Source organism: Microtus oregoni, unplaced genomic scaffold (assembly GCF_018167655.1).
Source record: "Microtus oregoni isolate MIOR12 unplaced genomic scaffold, Mior012 000104F_ref0000108, whole genome shotgun sequence".
Lineage (NCBI taxonomy): Eukaryota > Metazoa > Chordata > Mammalia > Rodentia > Cricetidae > Microtus > Microtus oregoni.
In genome coordinates, this window is record NW_024544718.1 from 2,752,684 (window position 1) to 2,761,950 (window position 9,267).

The 9,267-nt window shown below is 51.1% G+C and overlaps 1 protein-coding gene across 1 annotated transcript; it reads left to right on the forward strand.

Moving 5' to 3' along the window:
* The first annotated feature begins 803 nt into the window (after nt 1–803).
* Nucleotides 804–7,721, forward strand: LOC121443316 (glycerophosphoinositol inositolphosphodiesterase GDPD2-like). Its single transcript, XM_041645031.1, is given in 16 exon segments — nt 804–913; nt 1,144–1,247; nt 1,532–1,625; nt 1,823–1,882; nt 2,257–2,355; nt 2,529–2,622; nt 2,775–2,920; nt 3,041–3,123; nt 3,236–3,386; nt 5,548–5,666; nt 5,668–5,767; nt 5,973–6,121; nt 6,660–6,807; nt 6,946–7,028; nt 7,260–7,285; nt 7,375–7,721. Coding segments are annotated over 16 exon segments (1,614 nt in total). The 5' UTR covers nt 804–808; the 3' UTR covers nt 7,428–7,721.
* The last annotated feature ends 1,546 nt before the right edge of the window (nt 7,722–9,267 follow it).

Here is a 9,267-nt window from a genome sequence, read left to right on the forward strand (position 1 = left end):
CAGGCACTCACACATGCACCTTTGCCCTGTGTGTGTGTTGTACTTTCATTAAGGATAACTCAGAGGGTGGGGCCCCTGGGAGGGGGAAGGTGAGAGCTGGATTTCTCTTTGGGGTGGAGGGTGACTGCACATGATGCCTGGGCAGGAAAGGATGAGGCTAGAGTGGGGGGGGGCTTGGATTTTCTGGACTGCGCAGGCAGAAAAGGGGCTCCTTTAGAGGCCTAGGAGAAAAGGATCCAGGCAACCAGCTCCTCTCCAGTCTTCTTAGCAGTGCCCCCAACCCTGGGAAGTGGACACGGAATCTTTCAGTCCAGGCTTTGTGGTTTGTACAATCTCTGTATCCATAGCAACTAGTCAGCTTGCTCTGCCTCCCTTAGCCCAGGGTCGGAATGGGAACCTCTGCTTCAGGTTACTTCTGCTTCCTGGGGTGGAAGGCAGCAATGGGCTGGCTGCTTCAACCTCAGTCAGGTCTGCCTTAACTTGCTGAACTGAATTTGCCCCACCCTGGGGCAATTCTCCTAAGTTACTATGGGCAAGGACTCCAACCCCAGACCTGGATGTCATTAAATAGAAAGGAGTACACATTATGCCTGCAAAAAGGCTGGACCACTGACTTCCCAAATATCAAAAATCAGCGGAAATGGAAGACTCCTAACAGTCCCTCTTTTCCAGGCTTGTGCCAGTCACCTCATCGAATCCAGAGTTCTGGGTCTTCCTTGTGACAGCAAACCCAGGAGGGAGGGGAGGCTGAGATCTGTCCTCTGTCAGAATTTCCTGAAGGTCATGTCCCTTCCCCCAGGCCTTCACCATGGCCGAGTCTCCTGGCTGCTGTTCCATCTGGGCCCACGGCCTCCACTGCCTATATAGCTGTCACTGGAGGAAATGGCCTAGACAGAGGATGAAGACCAGCAAGGTGGAGTGGGGTTGGGGGGGCAGGCCTTGAGTTAGAGAAAGGGCTGCTTGGAAGGAATATGGAGACATTGTACTCATAGGCAGTTGGGAGGAAGGAGTTTTCTCTCCCCAGGAAGAAAATCTCCCTCAAATACAGGAAGAGCGGCTCAGTGTAGGACAGAGCTGCTGTCCTGGGGGCCTCTGAGCATGAACAGGGGATCAGCTGAGAGCTTCTCTCCTGCCCCTCCACAGTGCGACTGCATCTGGTTTGGCCTGCTCTTCCTCACCTTCCTCCTGTCCCTGGGCTGGTTCTACATCGGGCTCATCCTTCTCAATGATCTGCACAACTTCAATGAGTGTGTCCCGTTCCATCTACCCCTTCCTCTGCATATCAGCCTTCCTAACCCATGCTCAGCTACCCCGCCCCCGCTATCAGTCATCCCCAGCTCTACATGGCCCCAGAATCCCGCATTCCCAACCGCTTTAGAAAAGATCCCCCCCACACCCCTGCCATCCCATCCCTGGAGACCTTGGCCCTATGAAGCATTTCCCCTTTGCTCTAGTTATTTTCCTGGACTTAACTCCCAACCCCCTTCAGGTCGCCTCCTCCCCTTGAACACCTCCCTTTCCCCTCCTACAGATTCCTGTTCCGCCACTGGGGACACTGGATGGACTGGTCCCTGGTAGTCGTGCTGGTCATCTCTCTGCTGGTCACATATGCATCCCTGCTATTGGTTGGTTCAGGGATATCTGACCTAATTCCCGTCTAAGCCCTTCATTCCTGCTCAGGTCTATTGTCGTGTTCTCGTCCTAGCCACTGAAGGGGTGGCGATAATTCTGGGGTGGGAAGGAGATGCCAGTCTGCACATCCCCATTGGGTGAACTTGCCTTCTCCGGGCCCCTCCTCAGTGCCCCTACCCTCTGTCCCCAGCTCCTGGGCCTGCTCCTGCAGCTCTGAGGTCAGCCTCTGCATCTTCACAGTCTCCACAAGGTACAATGACGTGGCATTGAGGGAAAAGGGATGTCGAGTCCAACACCAATGGATGGCTATTTGCTTGAGGCTGTCACTTTTCGATCCCTGGGGTCCAGGCCAGGACCTGAAACCCAGCCCGTATTTATTTATTTTTTTTTTGAGTATCAAAATTTTATTTTAAATGCACACTTATCAATTGAACATATATATATATATGTGTGTGTGTGTGTGTGTGTGTGTGTGTGTGTGTGTCCAGCCCGTATTTACTGAGTGAAAGCAGAGCGGATGTGTTCAGGGAGGGGAAGAACCCTGTGTCAACGGCATAAGGAGGTAGCGTACTCAACCCTGAGCGAGGCTGACAGTGAAGCCCATTCGTTCTTCCTTTGCCCCAGGTGCTATTGCTCCTCATTATACTTCTGGTGGCCACTGGCCTGGTGGGACTGGATATCCAATGGCGGCAGGAGTGGCATAGTCTACGACTGTCACTGCAGGTGAGTGGCTGATCTCCACTGTCTAGGCGGAAGCCTTGGCCCGCGGCCTGGAACATTACATTGTCCTGGTCCGGTGAGATTGCAGGTCTCTCTGAACTCCAAAAGTTCGGCCCTAAGAGGGAGGCGGGGAGACAATAGGAGGGCGAGCCTTCCTCACCAGCTGTTATCCACAGGCCACAGCCCCATTCCTTCACATTGGAGCAGTTGCTGGAATCACCTTCCTGGCCTGGCCTGTGGCAGATACCTTCTACCGTATGCAACCAAGAGGTGCCAACTTCAGCCCGTACACACCCTCACTGGACACCAATGTCTCTTCCCACTGCTCATTCGGTTTCTTGTGCCTGAGCGTCTGCCCTCTGCCCCTAGAGTTCCCACTCATTTGCTGCCTTTCCCCAAAGCCTGTCCTCCACTTTCTATAGGCCCCAAGGTTCTACTACTGTTCCTATTTTTTGGAATCACTCTGGTCATCTACCTGGCCCCCCTATTCATCTCCTCCCCCTGCATCATGAAACTCGGAGACTTACCCCCCAAGCCTGGTCTGGTGGGACACCGAGGGGCTCCCATGGTGAGTGACAGGAAGAAGCCTGGGCAAGTAAAGGAGAATCTGCTAGGCTTCAGCAACTCGGCCTGTGGATTTGCAGACCCCCACCCTTCCCTACTACATCCTCCTGACTCCCTTTCCCAGCTGGCCCCCGAGAACACCCTGATGTCCTTAAGGAAAACAGCCGAATGTGGAGCTACTGTGTTTGAGACAGACGTGATGGTCAGGTGATGGAGGGTTGGGCCCAGGGGGGTTGGTGGGCTGAGGGACACTGTGAAGACACTCAGGAAAAGATGGCAGCTCCAGAGCTTGGATGCCTGACACTCCTTGTGCCCTCAGCTCTGATGGAGTCCCCTTTCTCATGCATGACGAGCGGCTGAGCAGGACTACCGATGTAGCCTCTGTGTTTCCAGAGCGAGTCTCAGCCCACAGCAGCGATTTCTCCTGGGCTGAACTGCAGAGACTCAACGCTGGAGCCTGGTTCTTAGAGGTGAGGGCGCCGGCTAAGAGGCCACCACCTCGGTGGCACTCAGGGCAGAGTTCATGCCAGCAGTATGTACTCGCTGCACCCTGTGCTGGTCAGTAAGAACAGTCTCTGCCCTCATGTCGCTCCCACGTGCTAAGAAGGAAAGAGAGCCGGAGCGAAAGACAATCAGAGTCGGAAATAGAGCAATAAAAATACTTCTCCTGGGCAGACGGGAGTGAGGTCCACTGTTTCGCAAAGCCAGAATGGGAAACTAGTTTCGCAGTGCTGGGATGGGCCTCGGAGCCTTGGCTAGACAAGCACTTAACCTGACGTCTGCTCCAAACCCTTGCTTGGGACATGGAGCTGCTAGTTTGAGGTAAGGGCATGGGGAATGACTGGAAACACAAGTAGGTTTCTAGAGAACAAAAAGTAGCTCAGTGGAACTGGCAGATTCGATTCATGGAGTGGTGGGAGGTAGGGGCTTGAGCTTGAAGAATTTTGAAGGTTGGGCCATTGAAGTGTTGACTTTAATCCTCGGCAGTGACAAATATTTAAAAGGATACTTTAATTTCACAGTACCTCTTTTCCTGATGGCAAAAGTAGTATTTATTCATTGTACCAAAAAAAAACCACAGAAAAATAATTTATGAATTGGAATCTCCCATAATCCAACCATTTAAAATATTCACTAATAATATGTATGTATATTTTTTTCAAAAAGATTAAGATCACAACACAGACTTTCAGTTTTCTTTTTCTTTTATAAATTTAAGTCTATATCTGATGGCATAGCAGAATAATTAAGAACCAAGAATGTCTATATTTTTGTTTGTTTGATTTTATTTTTGTTTTTCAAGACAGGGTTTCTCTCTATAGTTTTGGAGCCTGTCCTGGAACTAGCTCTTGTAGACCAGGTTGGTCTCGAACTCACAGAGATCCGCCTGCCTCTGCCTCCCCCCAGTGCTGGGATTAAAGGTGTGCGCCACCACCGCCCAGCTAGAATGTCTATATTTGAACTTTGGCTTTAGCCCTTACTAGCTATGGTGACTCTGGCCAATGATCCCTAGCCAATCTGTGCCTCAGTTTCCTCATTTGTATAACAGGAATAATAAAATTGTAGTACCTCCTTTCTAGGGTTCTCAGATTGTCAGTTCATACACAGAAAACACTCGGCACATAGCAAATACTCAGTGTTACCCAGGTTTACCTATGTCAGCACTTGAGATCTTTAGTTGATAGTAAGGGAAGGAAGGCAGGATGGCAGTAGCTTGGAACAACCCCTAGGAGGAATGGGAGAAAAGGCCAGTCAAGAGCAAGTAAAAGGTTCATCAAGCCACAGTGAGTGAAAACAGAAAATGCAATGCCGAGAGTCCCCATGCTGTCATCTACCTGAGACAGTGTGCAGCCCCCTGTCCTAAAGGTGGAGGAGGCAGACAGTTGGAAAACTGAATCAGAGTTTGGAGGGTGTACGAAAGGCAGAAAGGAGTCTCTTGAGAGCACTGTGCAAAGTAATTCATGCAACAAGAAAGGAACCGGAGGACCAGGAGGAAAGCAAAGGCTCAAGATCACAGAGATCTCTATGAGACTCAAGAGATGGTGTAGGGCTGGAGAGATGGCTCAGAGGTTAAGAGCATTGCCTGCTCTTCCAAAGGTCCTGAGTTCAATTCCCAGCAACCACATGGTGGCTCACAACCATCTGTAATGAGGTATGGTGCCCTCTCCTGGCCTGCAGGCATACACACAGACAGAATATTGTATACAAAATAAATAAATAAATAAATAAATAAATAATGTAGCAGGAAGAAAAGAAGTTAGAAACCTGGAGGGGTAGGAGGCTGAGCCATAGGGTAAGATTAGATGGGAGAAAGCAACAGTTTGGAGAAAGAGACCTTGGCTCAGAGGTGGGTAGAACCCGGGTAGCACACTTAGTAAGATTGAGGGGAGCGAGCTGGGTGTGGTAGCTCACATCTTTAATCCCAGACAGAACTTGGGAGGTAGAGGCAGCTCACTATGAGTTCAAAGCCAGCATGCTTTACATAGCTGCATAGCAAATTCCAGGCCACCAGGACTGCATAGTGAAAGCCCGTCTCAAAATGAACGAATGAACGAATGAACAAATAATGGCAAGTATCAGGAGAAAATTAGAGGCTTCCTGTGATGTTGAAATAATTCCCTTCTGTTATAGAGGCAACCCTTCTGGGGGGCGAGAGCGCTGTCAGGCTCTGATCAGAAGGAGGCTGAGAATCAGACAGTGCCAGCCTTAGAAGAACTGCTGAAGGAAGCAGCAGCCCTCAACCTCTCCGTCGTTTGACCTGCGCCGACCCCCGATCAACCACTCATACTATGACACGTTTGTGAATCAGACATTGGAGGCTGTGTTGAATGCAAGCGTGCCCCAAGCCATGGTGATGTTGTCCAGTGCTCCCAAAGTCCCCCTTTTGCCCCTCTTCCCACCTACCTTCCTTAAGCCATGATAATTCCGAGGCTGCCTCCTGCCCTCACCCTCCTACCCCAGGTCACATACCACATTCTGTGGCCAAAGGTCTCTGCACCTGTCCCTGGAATCCCTGGGACTTCCTCGGCTGCACACTCATCTCCCCTGAACCACAGGTCCTTTGGCTCCCGGATGAAGACCATGCTTCTGTGCAACAACGGGCTCCCAGCATGCGCCAGATATATGGACATCAGGGGGGCAACAGGACTGAGCAGCCCCAGTTTCTCAACCTCCCCTATCAAGACCTGCCAGTGTTGGATATCAAGTAAGTGCCAGAGGAGAGGAATAAAGGGAACCCCAAAGTTGAGTGTCAGGAAAGAACTGCTGCTGGGGGTAGCTACCCATCCATCCATTCCCACAATGGATACCTATCAGATGCTTGCTATATATCACGTAGCATTTATTGTAGGCCTAAAGAGATCATGGACAAGAAAGGTCCCAGCTTTCATGGAATTTGGGAACTACCAAAATATATAGACAAGAAAATCACATTTTTGTCGGGTAGTGATTGGGGTTGGGGGTAAGGAAGCAGGGAAGCCACGTTAGGATGCACTGAAAAGTGGGATGAGCTAACCGTGGGAAGCCCAGAAGAAGCAAGGAGAGAATAAAGAGCAAGAAAGGGGAAGAGGAAGCTGGAGAGAGAGACAGGGGCTAAACTGGATAGGGCTTTGGACATGAGAAAGGCATTAGTATTAATTCTACATCCCAGAGATCTGTATAAAGGAGGATGGATCCAGGGCAGAGTCTCAGCCGTGAGCTGGGCAAATTCTGGATGCTTCCTCGTTCCTTTCCCACTTGCACAGGGCACTCCACCAGAGTAATGTCTCGGTGAACCTGTTCGTAGTGAACAAGCCCTGGCTCTTCTCCCTGCTCTGGTGTGCAGGGGTAGACTCAGTCACCACCAACGACTGCCAGCTGCTGGGACAGATGCACCACCCCCTCTGGCTTATTGTAAGGGCTCTCACATTGTCACTGTTCTTCATCTCCCGTCTCTTGCCTTCCTTAAACCTGTCCCCTTCCATACTTATTTACCCCCATATGCTACTCCTGGGGACTCTGACCACTGATGGGCCTCTGCTAACCCCGTAGCCCCCTCAGATCTACTTAATGATATGGATCGTCACTGACTGTGCCTCCATTCTGCTGCTTTCGTGTATCTTCGTCCTCCGAGGGTGAGTGTTTTTGCTTTGGTCTCCTGGGTCACTGCTTCCCAGGGGCTCCAGGTAATAAAGCTAATTCTGACTCACATGCTGCCCAGGATTGGGATCTGGTCCAGTCCGGTTGATTTTTGAGCTTTCCTTATACCAGTAAATTGTCTTGGCCCCGGGCAAAGCAGTTTGGAGAACCCCTGTGTTCTGCTTCAAGTCAGTGGAACTCACAATAGAAAAACTTTCTCTCTCTAGGAGATGTGCCAGGAGAAAGAGAACAGGTAAGAATGCCCCTTTGCTTCTCATTGCCTCCTCCTCATTCCTGTTGGTGTCACCCCCTACATGAGCCACCTCTTCTCCCCTGCCCTAGGCTTAGAAGCAACAGTGCTGCTGACCAGGATCAACAATGTCACCTCGGAATGAATGCGGAACCTGTGCCCCCATCAGCTACAGACCAAGGGCTGCATGCAGCAGCCAGAGGGAAGGAAGGGAAGGAGCTCAAGTGGAACATCCAGGAATAAAATGTTTGGAGGAGGGGAGCATTCATAACAAGTTTTCAAACTAAGAGGGCCCTCTGTCCAAATGGTGGGCATGTCCCAAGCTGCCATGGAATTTGCTGCCTTTGACATTTTAACATGACTTAGTTGGAAAGACAGTGACAGGAAGTTACTCCCAAAATTAAACCAAGTGAGAGATAATGTCTTGGGCCTGCACGCACATGTGCTCAGGTAGAAGACGCCGGGTGTGTCAGGGTGGAATAGCCCACAATGGTGACTGGAGAACTTAAAAATGGTGAAGACAGTCCCCACTCCAGTCCCTTTTTCTCCTCACCCTCACAATTTAGCGTCTTTCCTGCCCACAGGTTGGGAGCTGGAAAGCTCATTTAGCAATACAGTTCTGTGCCTACGGTGCTTTTGGTTGTGAGCCGTGAATGGTCCCTGTATCTTGCCTGTTAATCTGTTATTCAATGAATTTTTAATTGTCATTCGGTCACAGTTTAATCATTTCAGTGCTGGTGCTGGACGGATGTGCATTCCATCAGGAACTGAATGTAAAAGGACATTGAGAGGTCATCATCATGGGGAGATGGGTGGGGGGCTAACACCTCCCGCCTCCCCAGCAGGCTGAAGAGTAGCAACTGTGGCCTCTGTCCGGGTGGCCCAGGAGCTTTGAGCAGGATTGCGTTGTAGCTCCACCTTGTGGTCATTGCCCCCCCCCCGCTCCCCCCTTAGAGGGCTGGATCCCTTGCCACAGTGACATGCTTGATGAATGCCACCAGTTTTCCTTGCGTGTTCGGGGACTTGTGCCCTTGACTTCAGACTGAGGGCAAGAACTGATTTCCACCTCCCCCCCTCCCCGCCGTCTCTGAGATACACACAGGGTCTGGTTCTAGATAGCCTTCCCCTTGAGGAGCAAATGCCTCAATATGTTGCTGCTTGTAAGGCTAGAAGCTGAGGCGGCCAGTGTCAAGCTGACCTGGCGATGGTGAGGCAGATAAAAGAGGATTGGAAAGCAAAGACAGAAGCTAGGACAAGAAGGGCTCTGTCAGGCTGACCCTGCAATCCTCCTTTACACTGTCATTCGTCCTGGTTTGCCCCTCCACTCAAAGGCTAGTCAAATTAAGGTTTTGGTCTGACAGGGAAAGGTCCTCGATTCATCCTTTCCTGTCAGATCAGAACCTGGAGCAGTACTAGCATCTCAGGCCAAGACCTCACCCCCGTCCATCCCCCCCATCCCCCCACCCCTGATTACCGGCAGTCATGGGAACTACAATTCCCGGTATGCCTCTGGGCACTTACTGCCTTCAGTGGAGGGAGGCGAGTTTGAATTTGCCATACCTCTCTCTGTCTCTCTGTGTTTCTGTCTCTGTCTCCCCCCCACCCACCCCCGCCTCCCAGCTCTCATAGTCCTCTACACCGACACACCTGGCCCAAGCAGGCATGGCATGGGGGACAGCAGGGTAGACCAGTGGGAAGGTCCATGGTGCCTTCAACTCAGCAGATCATACTGCCTTTCAAACTACATTCCCTTCCCTTTCCTTCCTCCCAGTCCCGCTCCTCAGTCTAGCCGACTACTGAGCTCAGCTCTTGGAGTCCCCCAGCCTGTCAGGTTGTCACCCTTGGGCATGTGTACTTGCTTTCCAACTTATACACTTTTTCTTTGCTCTTGTCTTTTGACCAGGCTCATTGCCCTGCAGCTACTTCCCTCCCCTCCCCTCCCCTCCTCTCCCCTCCCTTCTCTTCCCTCCTGACTCCATACCATC